We start from the raw sequence: 26,114 nt of genomic DNA, 5'->3' as shown, positions 1-26,114 counted from the left end.
GCAGCCACATCACATTGTTGGCTCATATTCAGCTTGTGATCGACGACAATTCCAAGATCCTTCTCGCTCGTAGTGTGGTTGAGCCACGTATCCCCCATCTTGTAACTGTGCATTTGGTTTCTTTTTCCTAGGTGCAGAACTTGGCATTTGTCCCTATTAAATGCCATTCTGTTGTTTTCTGCCCAGCGCTCCAGTCTATCCAGATCACTTTGAATTTTGTTTCTGTCTTCCAAAGTATTAGCTATCCCTCCCAATTTTGTGTCATCTGCAAATTTGATCAGCATTCCCTGCACCTCCTCCTCCAAGTCATTAATAAAAATGTTGAAGAGCACTGGGCCCAGGACTGAGCCCTGCGGTACCCTGCTCGTTACCTCTCCCCAGCTTGAGAAGGTCCCATTGATAAGCACTCTTTGAGTCCGATTCTGTAGCCAACTGTGGATCCACATGATCGTTGTTTCATCTAGCCCACTTCGAGCAAGTTTGCTCATCAGGATATCATGGGGCACTTTGTCGAAAGCTTTGCTGAAGTCGAGGTATATGATGTCTACAGCATTCCCACGGTCTACAAGGGAGGTGACTTGATCAAAAAATGAGATCAGATTTGTCTGGCAGGACTTGTTTTTGACAAATCCATGTTGGCTTCGAGTAATCACGGCATTGTTGTCAAGGTGCTTCCAGATGGATTGCTTTATGATCTGCTCCAGAATTTTCCCAGGGATTGATGTCAGACTGACTGGTCTGTAGTTCCCAGGTTCCTCCTTTTTACCCTTTTTGAAGATAGGGACAACGTTAGCCCTCCTCCAGTCATCTGGCACTTCCCCGGTCCTCCATGATTTCTCAAAGAGAATAGACAGCGGTTCTGAGAGTTCTTCTGCCAGTTCCTTTATTACTCTAGGATGCAGTTCATCTGGCCCTGGAGATTTGAACTCATTCAAAGTAATGAGGTGTTCCTTGACCATATGCCTGTCGATCTCAAGCTGCAATCCTGCCCCTTCAGCCTGTACTTCGCCTTTGCCAGGGGGGTCATAGACCCTCTTTTGGGAGAAGACTGAGCCAAAGTAGGAATTGAGCACCTCTGCCTTTTCTTTGTCATCTGTTATCATTTTGCCATCCTTATTTAATAGCTGAACAACCATTTCTTTCCTCTGCCTTTTACTATGCACGTAGCTGAAGAAAGCCTTTTTGTTGTTTTTAGCATCCCTCGCTAACCTCACCTCGTTCTCCGCTTTAGCCTTCCTGACGCCATCCCTGCAATTCTGTGCTACCTGCCTGTACTCTTCCTTTGTTACTTGGCCTTCTTTCCACTTCCTATATGTGTCCTTTTTTGTTTTCAGGTCATCCCTAAGCTTTTTGTGAAGCCACATTGGCTTCTTCTGTTGTCTTCCACCTTTTCTTCTTGTTGGAATTGTTTGTGATTGTGCCTTGAGAATTTCCTTTTTTAAAAGTTCCCACCCATCTTGGACTCCTTTTCTCGCTAGCATTGTTTGCCATGGGACCTTACTGATCATTGTTCTGAGTTTATTAAAATCAGCTTTCCTAAAATCCAGGGTACGCGTTTGAGTACACTCGGCTTTTGCTTCCCTTAGAACCAAGAACTCAAGTACAACATGGTCGCTTTCCCCCAGAGTTCCTGTAACTGCTACTTTATCCAGTCAGTCATCTCTGTTGGTTAGGATCAAGTCAAGGATAGCCGATCCTCTAGTTCCTTCCTCTACTTTCTGTAGGAGGAAGTTATCCGCCACACAAGTCAGGAATTTCCTGGAGGGGCCATGTTTTGCAGAATTCGTCTCCCAACAAATATCGGGGAAATTGAAGTCCCCCATTACTACTACATCATGCTTCCTTAAAACATTGGCTATTTGCTTTTCAAAAGTGTCATCCTTGGCTTCTCCTTGATTGGGTGGCCGGTAGTAGACTCCGACCACCAGGTTCCTTTTATTCTTTGCTCCATTTATTTCAACCCAGATGCTCTCGATGGGGCTACCAAGCTCCTCCTCCTGTATTTCTGTGCAGAGATATGTATTTTTCACATACAGTGCAACCCCGCCTCCCTTTCTGTTCCTCCTGTTCTTTTTGAACAAGTTATATCCTTCAACTGCTGTATTCCAGTCATGAGAGTCATCCCACCAAGTCTCAGTTATACCTATCAAGTCATAATTTCCCTCCTGTATTAAGAGTTCAAGTTCATTCTGTTTGTTTCCCATACTCTGGGCATTAGTATATAGACATCGAAGACCATGTGCTTCATAGTCTGGCTTTCTTCCTACATGTGTCTGAAGACTATTATTGGGCGCTATCAGCGCTGTTCTCTCCATTGCAGTGCATGCGCCTACGTCCATTGTTACCCCCAACATTACATCTCCCTTCCCCGTAGGATTCAGTTTAAAGCCCTCCTGATGAAGTTCTTCATGCTGTGTCCAAACACATTCTTCCCAGCCTTTGTGAGGTGCAACCCATCCCTAGCCAACAGCCCATCTTCCAGGAAGTATAGCCCGTGGTCCCAGAATCCAAATCTCTCTCGTCGGCACCACCTTCGTAGCCAGTCATTCACCCGGAGTATTTTTCGTTCCCTTTCTATCCCTCTTCTAACTACTATCTTCTCCAGCACCACAGTTCAAAAGCATCAATTCTTCGGCGCTCAGCCTTCCTTATAGTCCAGCTCTCACAGCCATACGTTACTACTGGGAAAACCATAGCTTTGATTAGACGGACCTTTGTCAGCAAGGTGATGTCTCTGCTTCTTACTATGCTGTCTAGGTTGGCCATAGCTTTCCTCCCAAGGAGCAAGCGTCTTTTAATTTCATGGCTACACTTACCGTCTGCGGTGATCTTGGAGCCCAAGAAAGTAAAATCTGTCACTGCTTCCATTTCTTCCCCTTCTATATGCCAGGAAGTGATGGGGCCAGATGCCATGATCTTAGTTTTTTTAATGTTGAGTTTCAAACCAGCTTTTGCACTCTCCTCTTTCACCCTCAACAAGAGGCTCTTGAGATCCTCTTCGCTTTCTGCCATTAGGGTGGTATCGTCTGCGTATCTGAGGTTGTTGATAATTCTCCCGGCAATCTTAATTCCGACCTCTGATTCATCCAACCCGGCGTTTCTCATGATGTATTCTGCATATAAGTTAAATAAGCAGGGTGACAATATGCAGCCTTGTCGTACTCCTTTCCCAATTTTGAACCACTCGGTTGTTCCATGTCTGGTTCTTACTGTTGCTTCTTGACCCTCATACAGGTTTCTCAGGAGACAGGTAAGGTGGGCTGGTACCCCCATCTCTTTAAGAATTGGCCACAGTTTGTTGTGATCCACACAATCAAAGGCTTTAGCATAGTCAATGAAGCAGAAATAGACGTTTTTCTGGAATTCTCTTGCTTTCTCCATGATCCAGCGAAAGTTGGCGATTTGATCTCTAGTTCGTCTGCCTCTTCGAAACCCAGCTTGTACTTCCGGTAGTTCTCAGTTCGCATACTGCTGAAGCCTAGCTTGTAGGATTTTGAGCATCACCTTGCTGGCATGTGAAATGAGCGCAATTGTGCGGTAGTTTGAACACTCTTTGGCGTTGCCCTTCTTTGGAATTGGAATGTAAACTGACCTTTTCCAGTCTTGTGGCCATTGTTGAGTGTTCCAAATTTGTTGGCATATTGAATGCAGCACTTTAACAGCATCATCTTTTAGGATTTTAAATAGCTCAGCTGGAAGACTGTCATCTCCGCTAGCTTTGTTGTTACTAATGCTTCCTAAGGCCCACTTGACTTCACTCTCAAGGATGTCCGGCTCAAGTTCAGTGACCGCACTATCATGGCTATCAGGGACATTCAGATCTGTCCTGTATAGTTCTTCTTTGTATTCTTGCCACCTCTTCTTAATCTCATCTGCATCTGTTAGGTCCCTGCCTTCTTTGTCCTTTATCATGCCTGTCTTTGCACAAAACGTTCCCTTGAGATCTCTGATTTTCTTGAAGAGATCTCTAGTCTTTCCCATTCTGTTGTTTTCCTCGATTTCTTTGCATTGTTCATTTAAGAAGGCCTTCTTGTCTCTCCTTGCTATTCTCTGGAACTCAGCATTCAGTTGGATGTATCTTCCCCTTTCTCCCTTGCTTTTCGCTTCCCTTCTTTCGTCACCTACTTGTAAAGCCTCATCAGACAGCCACTTGGCTTTCTTGCATTTCTTTTTCTTTGGGATGGATTGAGTTGCTGCCTCCTGAACAATGTTACGGACCTCCGTCCATAGTTCCTCAGGCACTCTGTCTATCAGGTCTAATCCCTGAAATCTATTCCTCACCTCCACTGTATATTCATCAGGGATATGATTTAGGTCATACCTGAATGGTTTAGTGGTTTTCCCTACATTCTTCAATTTAAGCCGGAATTTTGCAACAAGAAGCTCATGATCTGAGCCACAGTCAGCTCCAGGTCTTGTTTTTACTGACGGTAATGAACTTCTCCATCTTTGGCTGCAAAGGACATAATCAATCTGATTTCGATATTGACCATCTGGTGATGTCCATGTGTAGAGTCGTCTCTTGTGCTGTTGGAAAAGAGTGTTTGCTATGATCAGCATGTTCTCTTGGCAAAACTCTTATTAGCTTTTGTCCTGCTTCATTTTGTACACCAAGGCCATGCCTGCCTGTTATCCCGGTGATGTCTTGACTTCCTACTTTAGCATTCCAATCCCCTATGATGAAGAGGAAATCTTTTTTTGGTGTTAGTTCTAGAAGGTGTTGTAGGTCTTCATAGAACCGATCAACCTCAGCTTCTTCGGCACCAGTGGTTGGGGCATAGACTTGAATTACTGTGATGTTGAATGGTTTGCCTTGGATTCGTACTGAGATCATTCTATCGTTTTTGAGATTGTACCCCAGTACTGCTTTTCCCACCCTTTTATTGACTATGAGTGCTACTCCATTTCTTCTAAGGGATTCTTGCCCACAGTAGTAGATATGATGGTCACCTGAATTAAATTCGCCCATGCCTGTCCATTTTAGTTCGCTGATTCCCAAGATGTCGATGTTCAGTCTTGCCATCTCATGTTTGACCACCTCCAGCTTACCTTGATTCATTGATCTGACATTCCAGGTTCCTAAACAATATTGTTCTTTACAGCATTGGATTTTCTTCTCACCACCAGACACATCCACAGCTGAGTGTCCTTTCGGCTTTGGCCCAGCCGCTTCACTCTTTCTGGCACTACTTGGAAATTCCCTCTGCTCTTCCCCAGTAGTATATTGGACACCTTCCGACCTGAGGGGCTCATCTTCCGGCGTCATCTCTTTTAGCCTTGTGATACGTACCATGGGGTTTTCTTGGCAAGAATACTGGAGTGGGTTGCCATTTCCTTCTCCAGTGGACTACATTTTGTCAGAACTCTCTGCCATGACCTGTCCGTCTTGGGTGGCCCTGCACGGCATAGCTTATGGCTTCACTGAGTTACGCGAGCCCCTTCGCCACAACAAGGCAGTGATCCATGAAGGGGATCTATTTCTTCTGCTTCTATTAATGCAGCCCAAAAGAGGATTGGCCTTTTCTGCAGCCACATCACATTGTTGGCTCATATTCAGCTTGTGATCGACAACAATTCCAAGATTCTTCTCTCTTGTCGTGTTGTTGAGCCACGTATCCCCCATCTTGTAACTGGGAATTTGGTTTCTTTTTCCTTGGTGCAGAACTTGGCATTTATCCCTATTCAATGTCATTCTGTTGTTTTCTGCCCAGCGCTCCAGTCTATCCAGATCCCTTTGAATTTTCTTTCTGTCTTCCTAAGTATTAGCTATCCCGCCCAATTTTGTGTCAGCTGCAAATTTGATGAGCGTTTCCTACACCTCCTCCTCCAAGTCATTAATAAAAATGTTGAAGAGCACTGGGCCCAGGACTGAGCCCTGCGGTACCCTGCTCATTGCCTCTCCCCAGTTTGAGAAGGTCCCACTGATAAGCACTCTTTGAGTCCGATTCTGTAGCCAACTGTGGAACCACCGGATCGTTGTTTCATCTAGCCCACTTTGAACTAGTTTGCTCATCAGGAGATCATGGGGCACTTTTGTCGAAAGCTTTGCTGAAATCGAGGTATATGATATCTACAGCATTCCCACAGTCCACAAGGGAGGTTACTTGATCAAAAAATGAGATCAGATTCGTCTGGCAGGATTTGTTCTTGACAAATCCACGTTGGCTTCAAGTAATCACTGCATTGTTTACAGATGCATTGCTTTATCACCTGCTCCAGAATCTTCCCAGGGATTGATGTCATTCTAATTTGGAATTACTAGAATTTATTTACATTTCACCAATGTTAGCAGCACCAATGTTCCCCTTCATGGATCACTGCCTTGTTGTGGCGAAGGGGCTTGCGTAACTCAGTGAAGCCATAAGCTATGCCGTGCAGGGCCACCCAAGACGGACAGGTCATGGCAGAGAGTTCTGACAAAATGTGGTCCACTGGAGAAGGAAATGGCAACCCACTCCAGTATTCTTGCCAAGAAAACCCCATGGAACGTATCACAAGGCTAAAAGAGATGACGCCGGAAGATGAGCCCCTCAGGTCGGAAGGTGTCCAATATGCTACTGGGGAAGAGCAGAGGGTATTTCCAAGTAGCGCCAGAAAGAGTGAAGCGGCTGGGCCAAACCCGAAAGGACACTCAGCTGTGGATGTGTCTGGCGGTGAAAAGAAAATCCGATGCTGTAAAGAACAATATTGTTTAGGAACCTGGAATGTCAGATCAATGAATCAAGGTAAGCTGGAGGTGGTCAAACATGAGATGGCAAGATTGAACATCGACATCTTGGGAATCAGCGAACTAAAATGGACAGGCATGGGCGAATTTAATTCAGGTGACCATCATATCTACTATTGTGGGCAAGAATCCCTTAGAAGAAATGGAGTAGCACTCATAGTCAACAAAAGGGTGGGAAAAGCAGTACTGGGGTACAATCTTAAAAATGATAGAATGATCTCAGTACGAATCCAAGGCAAACCATTCAACATCACAGTAATTCAAGTCTATGCCCCAACCACTGAGGCCGAAGAAGCTGAGGTTGATCGGTTCTATGAAGACCTACAACACCTTCTAGAACTAACACCAAAAAAAGATGTCCTCTTCATCATAGGGGATTGGAATGCTAAAGTAGGAAGTCAAGAAATCACCGGGATAACAGGCAGGCATGGCCTTGATGTACAAAATGAAGCAGGACAAAAGCTAATAGAGTTTTGCCAAGAGAACATGCTGATCATAGCAAACACTCTTTTCCAACAGCACAAGAGGCGACTCTACACATGGACGTCACCAGATGGTCAATATCGAAATCAGATTGATTATGTCCTTTGCAGCCAAAGATGGAGAAGCTCCATACAGTCAGTAAAAACAAGACCTGGAGCTGACTGTGGCTCAGATCATGAGCTGCTTCTTGCAAAATTTCGGCTTAAATTGAAGAACGTCAGGAAAACCACTAAACCTTTCAGGTATGACCTAAATCATATCCCTGATGAATATACAGTGGAGGTGAGGAATAGATTTCAGGGATTAGACCTGATAGACAGAGTGCCTGAGGAACTATGGACGGAGGTCCGTAACATTGTTCAGGAGGCAGCAACGAAATCCATCCCAAAGAAAAAGAAATGCAAGAAAGCAAAGTGGCTGTCTGATGAGGCTTTACAAGTAGCTGAGGAAAGAAGGGAAGCGAAAAGCAAGGGAGAAAGGGGAAGATATACCCAACTGAATGCAGAGTTCCAGAGAATAGCAAGGAGAGACAAGAAGGCCTTCTTAAATGAACAATGCAAAGAAATCGAGGAAAACAACAGAATGGGAAAGACTAGAGATCTCTTCAAGAAAATTGGAGATCTCAAGGGAACGTTTTGTGCAAAGACGGGCATGATAAAGGACAAAGAAGGCAGGGACCTAACAGAAGCAGATGAGATTAAGAAGAGGTGGCAAGAATACACAGAAGAACTATACAGGAAAGATCTGAATGTCCCTGATAGCCATGATAGTGCGGTCACTGAACTTGAGCCGGACATCCTCGAGAGTGAAGTCAAGTGGGCCTTAGGAAGCATTACTAACAACAAAGCTAGCGGAGATGACAGTATTCCAGCTGAGCTATTTAAAGTCCTAAAAGATGATGCTGTTAAAGTGCTGCATTCAATATGCCAACAAATCTGGAACACTCAGCAATGGCCACAAGACTGGAAAAGGTCAGTTTACATTCCAATTCCAAAGAAGGGCAACGCCAAAGAGTGTTCAAACTACCGCACCATTGCGCTCATTTCACATGCCAGCAAGGTGATGCTCAAAATCCTACAAGCTAGGCTTCAGCAGTATGCGAACCGAGAACTACCGGAAGTACAAGCTGGGTTTCGAAGAGGCAGAGGAACTAGAGATCAAATCGCCAACATTCGCTGCATCATGGAGAAAGCAAGAGAATTCCAGAAAAACGTCTATTTCTGCTTCATTGACTACGCTAAAGCCTTTGATTGTGTGGATCACAACAAACTGTGGCAAATTCTGAAAGTGATGGGAGTACCAGACCACCTTACCTGTCTCCTGAGAAACCTGTACGAGGGTCAAGAAGCAACAGTAAGAACCAGACATGGAACAACCGATTGGTTCAAAATTGGGAAAGGAGTACGACAAGGCTGCATATTGTCACCCTGCTTATTTAACTTATATGCAGAGTACATCATGAGAAATGCTGGGTTGGATGAATCAGAGGTCGGAATTAAGATTGCCGGGAGAATTATCAACAACCTCCGATATGCAGACGATACCACCCTAATGGCAGAAAGCGAAGAGGATCTCAAGAGCCTCTTGTTGAGGGTGAAAGAGGAGAGTGCAAAAGCTGGTTTGAAACTCAACATTAAAAAAACTAAGATCATGGCATCTGGCCCCATCACTTCCTGGCATATAGAAGGGGAAGAAATGGAAGCAGTGACAGATTTTACTTTCTTGGGCTCCAAGATCACCGCAGACGGTGACTGTAGCCATGAAATTAAAAGACGCTTGCTCCTTGGGAGGAAAGCTATGGCCAACCTAGACAGCATAGTAAGAAGCAGAGACATCACCTTGCCGACAAAGGTCCATCTAATCAAAGCTATGGTTTTCCCAGTAGTAATGTATGGCTGTGAGAGCTGGACTATAAGGAAGGCTGAGCGCCGAAGAATTGATGCTTTCGAACTGTGGTGCTGGAGAAGACTCTTACGAGTCCCCTGGACTGCAAGGAGGTCAAATCAGTCCATCCTAAAGGAAATCAACCCTGAGTGCTCATTGGAAGGACAGATAATGAAGCTGAAGCTCCAATATTTTGGCCACCTAATGCGAAGAGAAAACTCCCTGGAAAAGACCCTGATGCTGGGAAAGACTGAAGGCAAAAGGAGAAGGGGACGGCAGAGGATGAGATGGCTAGATAGCATCACGGATGCAATGAATATGAACTTGAGCACACTCCGGGAGAGAGCGCAGGACAGGAAGGCCTGGCGTGCTATGGTCCATGGGGTCACGAAGAGTCGGACACGACTGAACGACTGAACAACAACAACAATGTTAGCAGCAGGAGAACATGGGTGGGAAGGTGCTGTTGCACTCATGTCCTGCTTGTGGGTTTCCAATGGGCATCTGGATGGCCACTGTGTGAACAGAATGCTGGACTAGATGGACCTTGGTCTGATACAGCATGGCTCTTCTTATGTTCTTAAATAGAGAGTGCCTCTGAGCATGTGCAGAATGTTTTTCCATCACTGAGCACTTACATTCTCCCCCTACCAATTCTACTCCCCTCCATGCAACCATCCCGCCTCATCCTACCACCCTCCAGCAACTCTTCATAAAAACAGATGTTTTGTGCAACTCCTCTCTACCTCCTCCTTGTTATGCACAAGCTGTATCTTCCTCCCTATAACTTCATTTGTGCCAAGACTTCACCAGGATTCAGCCAATGAGTCTGTTTTCAAAACTAGGGCTCAGTTATGGAGAAACGCTGAGCATGCACTAAGTGCCTTTGCCTCACCACTGAAGCTAGAGTTCATGAAAAAAAAAAAAAGCAAACCCACAAATGACAAAACATGCATAGGACTGAGCTGAAAGGGTGATCAATTCATTAGACTGAATTGGGCAGGCACTGTATTAAGCCTGCAGTACCACGCTCACAACTCAGGACTTATTTCTGAGTAAACATGCAGAACATCAGGGTGCAAACCTCCCTGCAAAAGTAACTTATGTTGGAATCCTATGCACACTTTCCTGAGGGTAAGCCTCATTAAATGTAATGGGGCTTCTGAGTAGGCATACATAGGCTTGTATAAATGAGCAGCATTTATCTCCCCTCCCCTTAAACAACAAACCAAAAACTCATATTTTTTATTAAAGCTTTCTGTTCATAGGAACATAGGAAGCTGCCTTATGCTGAGTCAGACCCTGGGTCCATCTAGCCCAGTACTGTTGACACTGACTGGCAGCAGCGGCTCTCCAGAGTTTCAGGCAGGATTCTTTCCTAGGCCTACCTGGAGATGCTGGGGATTGAACCTGGGACGTTCTGTACGCCAAGCATGTGCCCTACCACTGAGCTGCAGCCCTTCCTATTGCTGGATAATGGCAAAGGACAAACAAAACAGCCCCAGATTTGTTTCTCTGCAACCATGTGAGCCCACTCTTCTCAAAGACTTGAGTGAGGAGAAGAGAAAAAACTGTCTTGTCTGTTTGCACAAAGTCAAATACAGTTCAGAACTTCTCTTGCCTGCCAAAGAGAATTCTCTTTAAGAATTCCCCAAGATATGCTCTGGGTGGAATAAAGAAGAAAGAAAGAACAGGATAGGGGAGGGGAGGGGAGGGGAGAGAAGTAGAAAAGAGGAATGGTGATTGGAAATGCACGTGGGGGGTGGGGTGGGAGGTTAGAGAGAATTCCCTAAACCAAGTAGCTCATTTCAGAGAGGTAGTACTTCAGAGGAATTTAGGAGGTGGTCGAGAGTTTGTAAGGATTGCACGTACTTAAATGAACTTTCTGAGATGAGGTGGCTGAGGGCTTTTTCTAGCTTTTTAAAAACTGTTTTGTTGTTGTTTATTTGTTCAGTGGCTTCCGACTCTTCGTGACTTCATGGACCAGCCCACGTCAGAGCTTCCTGTCGGCCATTGTCACCCCCAGCTCCCTCAAGGTCGAGTCCGTCACCTCCAGAATATCATCCCTCCATCTTGCCCTTGGTCGGCCCCTCTTCCTTTGGCCTTCCACTTTCCCTAGCATCAGCATCTTTTCCAGGGTATCCTGTCTTCTCATGATGTGGCCAAAGTACTTCAGTTTTGCCTTTAATATCATTCCCTCAAGTGAGCAGTCTGGCTTTATTTCCTGGAGTATGGACTGGTTTGATCTTCTTGCAGCCGAAGGCACTCTCAGAATTTTCCTCCAGCACCACAGTTCAAAAGCATCGATCTTCCTTTGCTCAGCCTTCCTTAAGATCCAGCTCTCGCAGCCATAGGTTACTACGGGGAATACCATTGCTTTCACTATGCGGACCTTTGTTGTCAGTGTGATGTCTCTGCTCTTAACTATTTTGTCAAGATTTGTCATTGCTCTCCTCCCAAGAAGTAAACGTATTCTGATTTCCTGGTTGCAGCCAGCGTCTGCAGTAATCTTTGTGCCTAGAAAGACAAAGTGTGTCACTGTCTCCACGTTTTCTCCCTCTATTTGCCAGTTATCAATCAAGCTGGTTGCCATAATCTTGGTTTTTCTGAGGTTTAATTGCAACCCAGCTTTTGCACTTTCTTCTTTCACCTTCGTCATCAGGTTCCTCAGCTCCTCCTCGTTTTCAGCCATCAAAGTGGTATCATCTGCATATCTGAGATTGTTAATGTTTCTTCCAGCGATTTTAACTCCACCCTCGGCTTCATCAAGCCCAGCATGTTGCATGATGTGTTCTGCGTACTGTGTTCCAGTGTCTCAGCAGACAGCCATCTTGCCTTCTTGGTTTTCTTTTTCTTTGGGACGTTTTTTGTTGCCGCCTCCTGAACAATGTTGTGAACTTCTGTCCATAGCTCTTCCGGGACCCTATCTACTAAATCTAGTCCCTTAAATCTATTCTTCACCTCCACTGCATATTCATGAGGAATATTAGTGAGCTCATATCTAACTGATCTGCGGGTCTTCCCTATTCTCTTCAGTCTGATTCTAAAGTGTGCAATAAGAAGTTCATGATCTGAGCTACAATCAGCTCCCGGTCTTGTTTTTACCAACTGCATAGATGTCCGCCACCTTTGGCTACAAAGGATGTAGTCAATCTGATTTCGGTGTCGACCATCTGATGAAGTCCATGTATAAAGTCGTCCCTTAGATTGTTGGAAGAGAGTGTTTGTTATGCACAGTGAGTTGTCTTGGCAAAATTCTATCAGCCTATGTCCTGCTTCATTTTGTTCTCCCAGACCATGCTTGCCTGTAATTCCAGGTGTCATTTGACTACCCACCTTAGCATTCCAGTCTCCTGTAATGAAAATAACATCTTTGTTTGGTGTACTATCCAGTAGGTGCTGCAGATCCTCACAGAACTGATCTACTTCTGCTTCTTCAGCATCTGTGGTTGGGGCGTATATTTGGATCACTGTGATGTTAAATGGCTTACCCTGAATTCGAACTGAGATCATTCTGTCATTTTTTGGATTGTATCCAAGTACTGCTTGAGCCACGTTATTATGAATTATGAAGACTACTCCATTTCTTCTGTGGTCCTCTTGTCCACAGTAGTAGATCTGGTGGTCATTTGATGTGAAGTGGCCCATTCCAGTCCATTTCAGTTCACTGACACCCAAAATGTCTATATTTAATCTTGACATCTCCCCAATAACCACATCCAATTTGCCCTGGCTCACAGATCTTACATTCCAGGTTCCTATGGTGTGTTGATCTTTAGAACATCGGATTCGTCGTTCACCACCAGCACTGTTGGCTGCTAGCCGTCCTTTCGGCTTTGAGCTAGCTGCGTCATCACATCTGGGGCTGGTTGAACTTATCCTCTGTTCCTCCCCAGTAGCATTTTGACCATCTTCCAACCTGGGAGTCCCATCTTCCGATGGTATACTGACATATCTCTGGTTGTACTGATCCATTTAGTTTTCATGGCAAGAATACTGGGGTGGGTTGCCGTTTCCTTCCCCAGGGATCATATTTAGTCTGACCTCTCTGCCATGACCTTCCCATCTTGGGTGTCCCTTCACGGTTTAGCTCATGACGTCACTGAGGTGCTCCATCTCCAGCACCACGACAAGGTAACGATCTCCTTTGCTGGAGTTTTACTGTAGAACCTATTTAAAAGCCCCAGCAGTTTCTTGATCATGATGCTACATAGTCCTAACCCTCCCTTTGGGATTATTTGAGTCCTACAGCTATTTAGGAGGAATTAAAGTGGATGGAGAGAAAGAAGTTTGTGTAGACTGATTGGATCCTTTGCTGTACTGAAGCTACTAAACTTCTGCAGAAGCCAAAGGTTCCAGTTCGGGGCAGTAAAATCAGATGCTGTATGAAATACCAGTATTTCACATGGAGCTCTTTCTTCCCTTCCTTCTCCCTCTTCAAAATTTCATTGCAGGCAAGCTCCCAACAGTGGGCATGTAAGAGCAGAAAAGTAGGGGGAGATAAGTTTTTTGCACCTCAGAAAAACCCTACACCAGAGATTAGGGATAGTGACCTCCTAATGGTCACCTTAAACACCTTCTGATTAGGATCTCTAATCCCCTGAGTGACTTGACAGTTTTTACTTTTTGTTTTAGACTTTGAGAAAAGGAATTTTTAGGCATGGCTAACACAAAAGCCACTGGACCTAACTGTCTGAAATTTGGTAGGTTCAGTCAGCTCCAAAGGGCCTTCTTGGTCCCCAAATTCCATGAATTTATGTGGAAGCACAAAAAAATTATAGCTCTTTACTTTGACAGATGTTCTTGGAAAAAGCAAATTTAACCTGTGGCTAGCACAAAAGCCACTAGGCCTAACTGTCTGAACTTTGGCAGGCTCAGTCATCTCTATGGGGGCTTCCAGCTCCCCAAATTCCATGCACATATGTGGAAGCACAAAAAAAATACAGCACTTTGATTTGACAGATTTTCTTGAAAATAGCAAATTTTACCTCTGACTAGCACAAAAGCCACTGGATCTACATGCCTGAAATTTGGCAGATTCAATCAGTGCCATGGGGGCTACAAATTTCATGTATTTATCGAACAAACTAAAAAAGTTATGGCCGTTTTTGTTTTCCAATGCAAGTCAATGAGAAAATGTTTTAAAAAATGGCAATTAGGACAGCTTGAAAGATCCAGGGCCCAGCTCAAAAGATCCGGGGCCCGTGCCCAGGTGGGCCTTCTTCAATTATGCCCCTGGTTAAAAACATGAAAAAAACAGCATCCAGCAGATCCCCTTGCTATACAGAGGCCTTCCCCTGAGACCTGCCACTCCATTCTTTTCACATATGGTGTACAGCTATTGCATGTGCTTATAAATCCTTTGCAATACCATACAATATGATCCACACATGGTCTCATGCCCCATGGATCAACATGACTCACAGAAGACTATAGCTGTGCTGTAGAAATTAGAAAGCAGGAAATCTACATACAGATCTGAAACCTTCCAGTAGTTAGAAGAGGGATAGAAAGGGAACGAAAAATACTCCGGGTGAATGACTGGCTACGAAGGTGGTGCCGACGAGAGAGATTTGGATTCTGGGACCACGGCCTATACTTCCTGGAAGATGGGCTGTTGGCTAGGGATGGGTTGCACCTCACAAAGGCTGGGAAGAATGTGTTTGGCCACAGCATGAAGAACTTCATCAGGAGGGCTTTAAACTGAATGCTACGGAGAAGGGAGATGTAATGTTGGGGGTAACGATGGTCATAGGCGAATGCACTGCAATGGAGAGAACAGCTCTGATAGCGCCCAATAATAGTCTTCAGACATATGTAGGAAGAAAGCCAGACTATGAAGCACATGGTCTTCGATGTCTATATACTAATGCCCAGAGTATGGGAAACAAACAGAACGAGCTTGAACTCTTAATATAGGAGGGAAATTATGACTTGATAGGTATAACTGAGACTCGGTGGGATGACTCTCATGACTGGAATACAGCAATTGAAGGATATAACTTGTTCAAAAAGAACAGGAGGAACAGAAAGGGAGGTGGGGTTGCACTGTATGTGAAAAATACATATCTCTGCACAGAAATACAGGAGGAGGAGCTTGGTAGCCCCATCGAGAGCATCTGGGTTGAAATAAATGGAGCAAAGAATAAAAGGAACCTGGTGGTCGGAGTCTACTACCGACCACCCAATCAAGGAGAAGACAAGGATGAAACTTTTGAAAAGCAAATAGCCAATGTTTTAAGGAAGCATGATGTAGTAGTAATGGGGGACTTCAATTTCCCCGATATTTGTTGGGAGACAAATTCTGCAAAACATGGCCCCTCCAGGAAATTCCTGACTTGTGTGGCGGATAACTTCCTCCTACAGAAAGTAGAGGAAGGAACTAGAGGATCGGCTATCCTTGACTTGATCCTAACCAACAGAGATGACTTAGTGGATAAAGTAGCAGTTACAGGAACTCTGAGGGAAAGCGACCATGTTGTACTTGAGTTCTTGGTTCTAAGGGAAGCAAAAGCCGAGTGTAGTCAAATGCGTACCCTGGATTTAAGGAAAGCTGATTTTCATAAACTCAGAACAATGATCAGTAAGGTCCCATGGCAAGCGATGCTAGCGAGAAAAGGAGTCCAAGATGGGTGGGAGCGTTTAAAAAAGGAAATTCTCAAGGCACAATCACAAACAATTCCAACAAGAAGAAAAGGTGGAAGACAACAGAAGAAGCCAATGTGGCTTCACAAAAAGCTTAGGGATGACCTGAAAACAAAAAAGGACACATATAGGAAGTGGAAAGAAGGCCAAGTAACAAAGGAAGAGTACAGGCAGGTAGCACAGAATTGCAGGGATGGCGTCAGGAAGGCTAAAGCGGAGAACGAGCTGAGGTCAGCGAGGGATGCTAAAAACAACAAAAAGGCTTTCTTCAGCTACGTGCATAGTAAAAGGCAGAGGAAAGAAATGGTTGTTCAGCTACTAAATAAGGATGGCAAAACGATAACAGATGACAAAGAAAAGGCAGAGGTGTTCAATTCCTACTTTGGCTCAGTCTTCTCCCAAAAGAGGGTCTATGACCCCCCTGGCAAAGGCGAAGTACAGGCTGAAGGGGCAGGATTGCAGCTTGATCGACAGGCATATGGTCAAGGAACACCTCATTACTTTGAATGAGTTCAAATCTCCAGGGCCAGATGAACTGCATCCTAGAGTCATAAAGGAACTGGCAGAAGAACTCTCAGAACCGCTGTCTATTCTCTTTGAGAAATTATGGAGGACGGGGGAAGTGCCAGATGACTGGAGGAGGGCTAACGTTGTCCCTATCTTCAAAAAGGGTAAAAAGGAGGAACCTGGGAACTACAGACCAGTCAGTCTGACATCAATCCCTGGGAAAATTCTGGAGCAGATCATAAAGCAATCCATCTGGAAGCACCTTGACAACAATGCCGTGATTACTCGAAGCCAACATGGATTTGTCAAAAACAAGTCCTGCCAGACAAATCTGATCTCATTTTTTGATCAAGTCACCTCCCTTGTAGACCGTGGGAATGCTGTAGACATCATATACCTCGACTTCAGCAAAGCTTTCGACAAAGTGCCCCATGATATCCTGATGAGCAAACTAGCTCGATGTGGGCTAGATGAAACAACGATCCGGTGGATCCACAGTTGGCTACAGAATCGGACTCAAAGAGTGCTTATCAATGGGACCTTCTCAAGCTGGGGAGAGGTAACGAGCGGGGTACCGCAGGGCTCAGTCCTGGGCCCAGTGCTCTTCAACATTTTAATGAATGACTTGGAGGAGGAGGTGCAGGGAATGCTGATCCAATTTGCAGATGACACAAAATTGGGCAGGATAGCTAATACTTTGGAAGACAGAAACAAAATTCAAAGTGATGTGGATAGACTGGAGCGCTGGGCAGAAAACAACAGAATGGCATTTAATAGGGACAAATGCCAAGTTCTGCACCTAGGAAAAAGAAACCAAATGCACAGTTACAAGATGGGGGATACGTGGCTCAACCACACTACGAGCAAGAAGGATCTTGGAATTGTTGTCGATCACAAGCTGAATATGAGCCAACAATGTGATGTGGCTGCAAAAAAGGCAAATGCTCTTTTGGGCTGCATTCATAGAAGCATCGCTTCCAAATCCCGGGAAGTACTAGTTCCCCTCTACTCAGCACTGGTTAGGCCTCATCTGGAGTACTGTGTCCAGTTCTGGGCACCACACTTTAAGAAGGATGCAGACAAACTGGAGAGGGTTCAAAGGAGGGCAACAAAGATGATCAGGGGACTGGAAACAAAGCCCTATGAAGAGAGACTGAAAGAACTGGGCATGTTTAGCCTTGAGAAGAGAAGACTGAGGGGAGATAGGATAGCACTCTTCAAGTACGTGAAAGGTTGTCACAGAGAAGAAGGCCAGGATCTCTTCTTGATCATCCCAGAGTGCAGGACATGGAATAATGGGCTCAAGTTACAGGAAGCCAGATTCCGGCTGAACATCAGGAAAAACTTCCTGAGTGTCAGAGCAATACGACAATGGAACCAATTACCTGGGGAGGTGGTGGGCTCTCCCACACTGGAGGCCTTTAAGACGAGGTTGGACAGCCATCTGTCAGGGATGCTCTGACTTGGATTCCTGCATTGAGCAGGGGGTTGGACTCGATGGCCTTGTAGGCCCCTTCCAACCCTACTATTCTATGATTCTATGACCTCAAGGAAGCGCGCCAAGCCATACCAAATATTACTGGTCCTTCATACGTTTAGAGATGTACGAAAGTCACTTACCTTTTTGTAGGATGACATTCGCGGTGGGGGGGGCGCTCTGTCCCTCCCCCCGAAATTCTCCCCGGCCGGCTCTGCTCCACAGCAACTCCACAGAGCCGCCGGCCGGGGCCGCCTGCAGCCAGACATCCGGCCGCTGGGCTGCACGGGGACGCAAATGGCGGCTGCTGTAGCCACCGCCATTTGCATCCCTGTATTTTGTCGTGATAGGCTATGTATATATTTACGTAGCCTATCACAGCAAAAAAAAAAAAAAGGGAACGCAAATGGTGGTGGCTACGGCGGTCGCCATTTGCGTTCCTGTTTTTTGCCATGATAGGCTACGTAAAAATCGCGGCCACCATTCACAAAGCAGCGCGAATGGCAGCAGGTAAGTGCTCCGTTTTGCGCGTCTTTCGCGGGGTGAGGGGCTTCGTTCTGCCACGAATTTTGGGGGGCCGAATGCACTGGCATTTGGCCTCACTGAGATCCATGGCGGAATTCTCTGACATCCCTACGATACATTACATACTATTTATGACAATGTGAAAGATTTCCTAGACAGCATATACTCATTTTAGAGATGGTGTAAACAATACCAAAGCCTTGTCTCTTTCTCATGTACAAATTGGGCTCAAACAGCCAGCCATAACACACATCTTCCCTCCATCTCTCCTGCTCCATGCTCACTAGCACTCTCTGTCTCTCTCTGAATACGAAATACTGGAGATAAACAGTGGAATGTTGCTGTCCTCACGCCATGCCCCAAACCACAAACCTCTTCCTTACATGCCAGTTTTCTGCTGCAAACCAAACACCCATTTCACAGAAGGCAAGCCAATTAAATTATCCAGATCACCTCCACATAAATTACTCTAAAATTATTTTATTTCTCCAAATTAATACGAAAATCATCCCCAAATCAATTCTCCCCAATTTCATAGAATCATAGAATAGTAGGGTTGGAAGGGGCCTACAAGGCCATCGAGTCCAACCCCCTGCTCAATGCAGGAATCCAAGTCAGAGCATCCCTGACAAATGGCTGTCCAGCCTCGTCTTGAAGGCCTCCAGTGTGGGAGAGCCCACCACCTCCCAAGGTCATTGGTTCCATTGTCGTATTGCTCTTACAGTCAGGACGTTTTTCCTGATGTTCAGCTGGAATCTGGCTTCCTGTAACTTGAGCCCATGATTCCGTGTCCTGCACTCTGGGATGATCAAGAAGAGATCCTGGCCTTCTTCTCTGTGACAACCTTTCAAGTACTTGAAGAGTGCTATCATGTCTCCCCTCAGTCTTCTCTTCTCAAGGCTAAACATGCCCAGTTCTTTCAGGCTCTCTTCATAGGGCTTTGTTTCCAGTCCCCTGATCATCTTTTTTGCCCTCCTCTGAACCCTCTCCAGTTTGTCTGCATCCTTCTTCAAGTGTGGTGCCCAGAACTGGACACAGTACTCCAGATGTACTGTACATCATCATCCAAACCAACATCATCAGATGTTCATCATCCAAACCAATTCCAGTTCAATTAACGTTCAAGCCACTCATTTCCCCAATGCTACCAAGTCACCCCCTACCCAAAAATTTATCCCACAGGATCATCAGCCATACGCACGTAGTTTATTCTAACAACAACAAAACACAGTTTAGTAACCCACTAATAATTCATATTTAAAAATAAATGTAAAACAAAAAAGGACAACATCTGTAACCATCAGTTTTCTTTCAATTAATTCTTCATAGCTCCCCCTACATTAAATTAAATTGAGGCTGCAATCCTATACCTGGGATTGGCACTAATGGAAACATTTTTCCTAAGTCTCATAACTACACCGGGGGGGGGGGAGGTTCTGACCACAGCAGATGACCCCACCCCACCCCCAGTGAACTGTGGCCAAATCAGCAATTGCCCCTCCACACAGCTGTAATAAATTTTACAAAAAAGCCAAGATACCTAGTGATTGCATGCTGCACATTCAATATTGAACAGGTTAGCATAGCATTAGCAATAAGCAGGACAGGGGAGGAGGAGGAGGCAGCAGGAGCTTAGGCCTGGAAGGCAAGCCCCCCACCCCTACTCTGCAGACTCCCCTTCCCCTCACATCGCCAACCCCTGTTCTACAACCTGACCAACTGCCTCTCAGGCTGGCAAAACAGCAAAGCAGTAGCAATAGGGGTGGCGGGAAGGGGAGATGACCCTGCCTGGCCCCCCAAGAACCTTTGTCACAACCCTGGGCAGCAGGGTAACAACAGCAAGGGAGGCACCATGCCAGGGGGAAGCGGGAGGGGAGGGGAGACAGTCCTCCACAGCCTGGTACAGGGCTCCCTATTTGACCAGCCACTTGCCAGAACTATGTATGGTGTGTGGGCAATGCTGTAGAAGCACATCACTGAGGGGTTCATTTATTGGAGGCAGCAGGGGGTGCATGCCCCAGTCTCCTGTCGGTCCAGAAGGGACTGAGTACCCTAGCAGAGAGTGTATAGAAGTTGGCACTCAGCACCACTCTCAAGCGGATCCGTGTGTCTGTGGATGACGGTTCTGAGGCTACGGCACAAGAGGTCATAAGGACGTAAGATAAGCAGAGTTTATCTCTGGGAAGCCCACAAACAGGATAGGAGTGCAATAGCACCGTCCTCCTCAGGAACTAGTATTGAGAGATGTCCTGCCTCTGATGCTGGCGGAAATATACAGCCATCACGACTACTAGCCACTAACAGCCTTATGTGTCTAATCCAGGAATACTGAACCTCTTCCAGCCCAAGGGCCAAATCCAGTTTTCAGAGACGCTCTCAGGGGCTGCATTCCGGTGGTGGGCGGGGCCAAAGTACAGCAAAATACTGTAGCTCAAGGAAGCAATCCTGTGTCCCCAAATAGCGTCTCTGGGGGCTTGGGATACTTTGGTTCCCTGGCTCCAAGGTTGGAGACGAGGCCCCGATCTCAGCAGAGGGAAACAGTGCTCCTCGTCCGTCCGTCCCCCGCCCCTCGTAGCTGGTGCAAAGAGAACCACGCCAGCTACCTCTCTGCACTCAGGAAACAGAGCGCAGAGCCAGGGAAAAAGGGGGCATTCCTGGGGGCGGGAAGGGGAGGAGACTGGGGTGGCCCTGCTATGCCCTATCCTATGGCCGCCCCAGCCTCCTTCCCTCCCTCTCTAAGGTGCTGTGCTAGACAGGCGGAATCAACCATCTCGCAGAAATGCAGGGCAGCTGGAGCGTGGAGGCGAAGATCACCTTTGCTGTCCTCCTCCCACCCTACACTGGATACTCGGCAGCCTCCAAGTTCAGAGGATTGTGCCCTAAAGCTCTTACTGCAAGTAAGAATTGGGAGCCATTTCAACCTTGTAGAATGGGAAGAGCTAAAGAAAAGCCCAGAAATGATTGAGCATCAGGGGAAGGAAGCATGGCCATCTGGGGAACTGGATGAGATTCCCCACACCTCTAATCCCCTTTTAAAGCCATCCAAGTTAATGGCCATCACTACATCTTGCAGTAGCAAGACTATAGAGATGGTGAGGGATGAGGTTGTGGGTCTGCTCAAGGAGAAAGGCACAACTGCTGTGTGACCTGGCGAGGACAGGAGGGTCAGTGCTGACGCTGTGCTGCCGATCCTCCCATGCATGCTTGTGGTTGCAGGAGGCACCTTCCTGGGGCACGCCACCAAGTGCAGATAAGACAAGGGGGTGGTCGTCCAGTTGTCCTGGTCACTGGATGACATCACCCAGTGGCCTCTGTTCTCTCTCCCACGTTTCCCATTAGCACTTCCTCCCAGTTTTTGAAACAGGACACATGTAAATTGCAAGGTGTGCTCTGTTGACAGAAGTTGCCCTCCTCCTCGGGTTTTGGGTTTCTCTCAACTGGTCCTCCTACCCTCCCTGGCTCACTTACCCCACCCTGCTCATGCCATGCGCACCTCACTCCACCCAGCCCTCTTCCTCCGAGGATGGCGCTCCTACCCCACGCCGTTATCTGATATCTGTAAGTTTCTTCTTCCTGGGGATCTGGGGCCCAGGAAGGGCCTGCAACCACAACATGTGGGGCTCCCAGTCCTCTCTTTGTAATAGTTCAGGAACTCTTGGATGAGACAGATTATCAGGATCCATTTCAGTCAGAGTTCAGGCTCAATTTTTGTACTGAGATTGCCTTGGTTGCCCAATATGATGATGGAAGAGAGACAGGGGGAGTGTGCCCCTGTTGATACTCCTTGATTTATCAGCAGCATTCGATACCATCAATAGCGGTATCCTTCTGTAGAGACTGTCTGACTTGGGAACACTGCTTGGCGGTGGTTCCACTCCCACCTGGGTGGTCATTTTCGGAGGGTGGTGCTTGGGGGGTATTCCTAAGCACCATGGATCCTCCAGTGCGGGGTCCCACAGGGGTGAGTTCTATCCCCCATGTTGTTTAACTTCTATATGAAACCGTTGTGTGCGGTCATCCTGAGTTTTGGGGAGCGCTGTCACAGTATACTGATGACACACAAATCTACTTCTCTTCATCTCTGGCAGGTGTGGCAGTGGATGTGCTGAACCTTGGCCTTGGTAATGGACTGGATGAGAACCAATAAACTGAGGCTCAATCCAGACAAGACTGAGGCTCTGCCTGTGGGTGTTTCCTCTGTCTGGACAGGAAAAGTGCAGCTGGCTCTGGACGGGGTCACTCTCCTCCGGAGGAGCAGGGGCACAGCTTGGTAGTAGTCATTGTCACTGGAGGCTCAGGTGGCCTCCGTGGTATGGAGTGCCTTCTACCGGCTTTGGTTGGTAGCCAAGTTGAACCTGATCAGGATGGGGATAAACTAGCATCAGTAGTCTATGCAACTTGTTGTACATTGGGCTGCCTCTGAAGACATTTGGAAACTGCAGCTAGTTCAACAGACAAGTTGCTGACCGTGACTAGGTGAACATATAAGGCCAGTTCTGGCTCGTCTGCACTGATTCCCAATGTGTTTCTGGGCCAAATTCAAAGTGCTGGTTTTAACCCTACGTGGCTTGGGACCCCAGTACCTCAAGGAGCTGTGTGGGTGCATGTGTGCTTGTAAGGGGGTGGGCCAAAGACAGAAATATTTGGGCCCTGAGAGAGGCTTGAACTGGGGCCATCCAGGAGCTGTTTGTGGCTGCACTACCACTGTGGGCCACCACAGGCTCTACTGGCCTCTTGGAAGGACGCGGCCCCTTCCCCGCTTCTTGGGAGGTGTGTGTTGATTTGGGGGTCATGTGGCATTTGCTGCGCACTCACTGGCTGCCTCTGCATGTGGCAAACTGTGGGGCATGCTTCCCAGTTGGTTGCCATAGGTATAACTTCCAAGGCAACTGTGGATGGGACTGGCCTTTTCTGCCATTCCCAATTTTAATTTCCTTGCCTTTGGTCCTCCCCTCCCAGGCCAGGGCTGCTTCGGACGCGGTGGAGCTTCCTCAGATGAACCAGGGGCGGAATTCAGAGCCTATGGATTCCTAGCCATAGGACTGCTTGTCCAGTTAAACATTTCTTCCTTGTAGATTCAATCTGTTTTATTGCTTCCGTAATGATGAACAATTTATTAATTACCCCTTGAACAGACACTCTAAATTGCCCTGATGCCAGTTTCTATTCCCATGGGGTGGGGGCACTGACTACTGATTTCCTCATTTGTGTTTTCTTTTCATTTTTATATAGCCAAAATGCACTATTTTGTTATTTTTAAAAATAAAAAATGAGAGGATATGAGTACTTAGCGCAAGGGTGGCAACTTCTGGTCCTACAGGTGTTATTGGACTGCAACTCCCATCAGCCCTAGCCAGCAAAGCCAATGGTGAGGCATGATGGGAGTTACAATCAACAACATCTGGGGCTCACAACTTGCCTTAGATTAGAGCCTCTCCCTGCTCATGGCAATTATTCAGCAGGAAATGAATAGGCCATTTACCACTAAGCTTGCTCCAACACTGATCAGGAATCAATCAAACAAGCTGAGCCTGGGAACAGGAACTGTTTAATTAAAAAGGCAAAGAAGCCCTTGAAAGCCTCACTAGTGATTTCCTGTCCAGAGTAGATGGGCTGGTGCTGCAACTGTGTTTTATTTTTATTACAAAAATCAGCTATAAATCAGGTCTTAAAAAAAAGAAAGAGAACAACATAAAAAGCTCTGAAATGCAGTGAACCGACAAAAAGTCATCTCCTTGCTCCATAAAAAGTGAGTGAATGAAGAACAGCAACTCCAGAGAATAGAGCCAGCTGGGAAGCAATTGACAGAGGAGAGGTTGAGACTACAGGGCACATTTTTGCCCAGTATCCCCAATTTGCTGGGAAGGCACACCTTCGAATGATAAGAACTCACACACTGGACCCTGTTAGCAATGGTGCTAACAGCAATTATTAGCAATTATTGTTCAGAGAAGTGGAAAAGAATTCTGGAAGAAACAACAGAAGCAAGGAATGCAGATGGCAACCATGGTGCTCAGGATCCCTCATCTGGATGGGACCTTCTCCCATTCCTTTCCACCACTTTTCAAATGTCTATACCATGGGTAGGCAACATGGTGCCTACCGGCACCAATGCACCTCTGTAACCTTTCTTGGCACTTCCCAAGATGCCCTTTCCCTCCCACTTCAGAAAAAAAATCACATTTTCTTATTGTCAGCTAGGACTGCTGTGAAACAGATCTCTGTTGGTGCTGAAAACTGCAGGCTCAAAGGAGTTGTTTAGCGAGTTGGTTCTCAGACCCCACCTCTGCCTTGTACGCAGTCTTCAGGGCAGGTTACTTGTCCTCTGCAGCCATTTTGTGGTGGTGCCCAGGACAGTTTATCAAATTGCCAAATGTGCCCACAACCCCAAAAGGGTGCCTACCCCTGGTCTATCTGATTCAAGGTAAGTAAATCTTTGCATAGAACTGAAATGTACCAACTCCTTAGAGTTTGCGAGCCTCTTCGCATTGCTGGATCCCCATCCACTGCTTAGGTTTGGCAGGTGTACCGTGGAAGAGAGACAGAAGCAGAAGCCCTCAAGAGACACAGAAGCAATCCTGTGAGGCACAGGAAGCCCAATGACTTAACACCACCTGACATTAGCTGGGCTTTGGCATTTTTGAATGGATGTCAATATTCCTAGTTTTGTACCAGATAGCATTTTTCTGAGCTTAGTTTTATGCCTGCGGAAATGAAATGTCTGCTCTTTCAATATGCACAACACAATGGCCTGCTTGGTTTCAAAAGCATCAGAACAGGAAACACAGAAATTTGTCTTTAGAAAGAGAGACAGAGAGAGGGAGAGAGATGTTGACTGCAAGGAAGGCAGCCTCGTGGTCTCTTTTCATAACATGCATCCCCCACGTGGCTAGCACACCAGCATGGGAGGCAAGTGGCAGCTGCACTGTTGCCGTGACAGCTCTGTAGAGGAACTCACCGAAGTTGGGAGTGGAGTTTAGTTGCCTTGGAACTGAAATCTTCCCAGATAGGGTAGGAACTCTGAAACAGAGAGAGGATGGGGAGAAGAGTTGAGCAAACAGGTGGCTGCTCTGCATTCACGGCCTGAGCCGCTCCCACCACCACATTCACACACATTAAACAGACCATCTTAAACGTATCAAAGAACTCCTGTTAATTTGCCCAGTTAAGTTTCATTTTCATTTCCCCAGTTAAGTTTCATTTCTTCATGTTTGAAGCAGTACTTTCGGCTTTGAGGGTGGAGGGTATAAAAACAGAGCAAGAGAGCCAGTAAGAGCAGAGTTGGGGAGACCAGAGCCTGAAGAGGGAGCAGAAAGAAGCAGCCTAGAGAAGTCTAAGTACAGCTGGGAAAAAGGAACTTGTGTTTTGCAACTTTTATTTTTTCTTAATGCCTTTTGTATCACTCAGCTCTATAGTGTAAATACCTTTACTTAAGATTTGCTTGCTTTAAATTATCAGTAAACTGTTGTGGTTAAACCCTGTGTCTAGAGGGTCAATCGCACTCTGCAGCATGTCTACAGCCTAAACCCCACACTAATTGGAAAGGGGAAGGTAAAAGAAGGAAGGCGGGACTCTTATGGAGGCAAGAGATCCTTAAGGAGTTGCTCAGGGAATCCAGGTCATAAAGGGAACCTTGACACAAGCCTCTGTATGTCTACTCAGAAGTAAGCTTGAACAGCATGTCTATCCACAAGTAAGCAGATCAAGCCTCAGAAGTAAGTAGGACTGAAGCACTCAGCAGCTCCCTACCCAGGCTTTGCCCCCAATCCCCTGCATGAAAAGCTCTTATCTTCTATCAGCAGCCAATTGAAGATAAAAGCTTTCTCTGCTGCACGGTGACAAAGGCTGTGTTTTCTTTTGAGAGTG

General features: G+C 46.3%; 1 protein-coding gene across 1 annotated transcript in view; it reads right to left on the bottom strand.

The window, feature by feature from the left end:
* The window catches only part of MTSS2 (MTSS I-BAR domain containing 2), a 116,478-nt gene that overhangs the window by 70,277 nt on the left and 20,087 nt on the right, over window positions 1–26,114 (bottom strand). The window contains exon 2 of the mRNA XM_084812335.1: window positions 25,207–25,268. Coding sequence (XP_084668461.1) covers window positions 25,207–25,268 — 62 coding nt within the window. The remainder of the gene's footprint in view (window positions 1–25,206; window positions 25,269–26,114) is intronic.

The sequence above is a fragment of the Heloderma suspectum genome, chromosome 8 (genome assembly GCF_057233095.1).
Source record: "Heloderma suspectum isolate Gila_16-S chromosome 8, 16-S_ref, whole genome shotgun sequence".
Classification (NCBI taxonomy): Eukaryota; Metazoa; Chordata; class Lepidosauria; order Squamata; family Helodermatidae; genus Heloderma; species Heloderma suspectum.
This window is presented reverse-complemented; position numbering and strand designations above follow the sequence as displayed.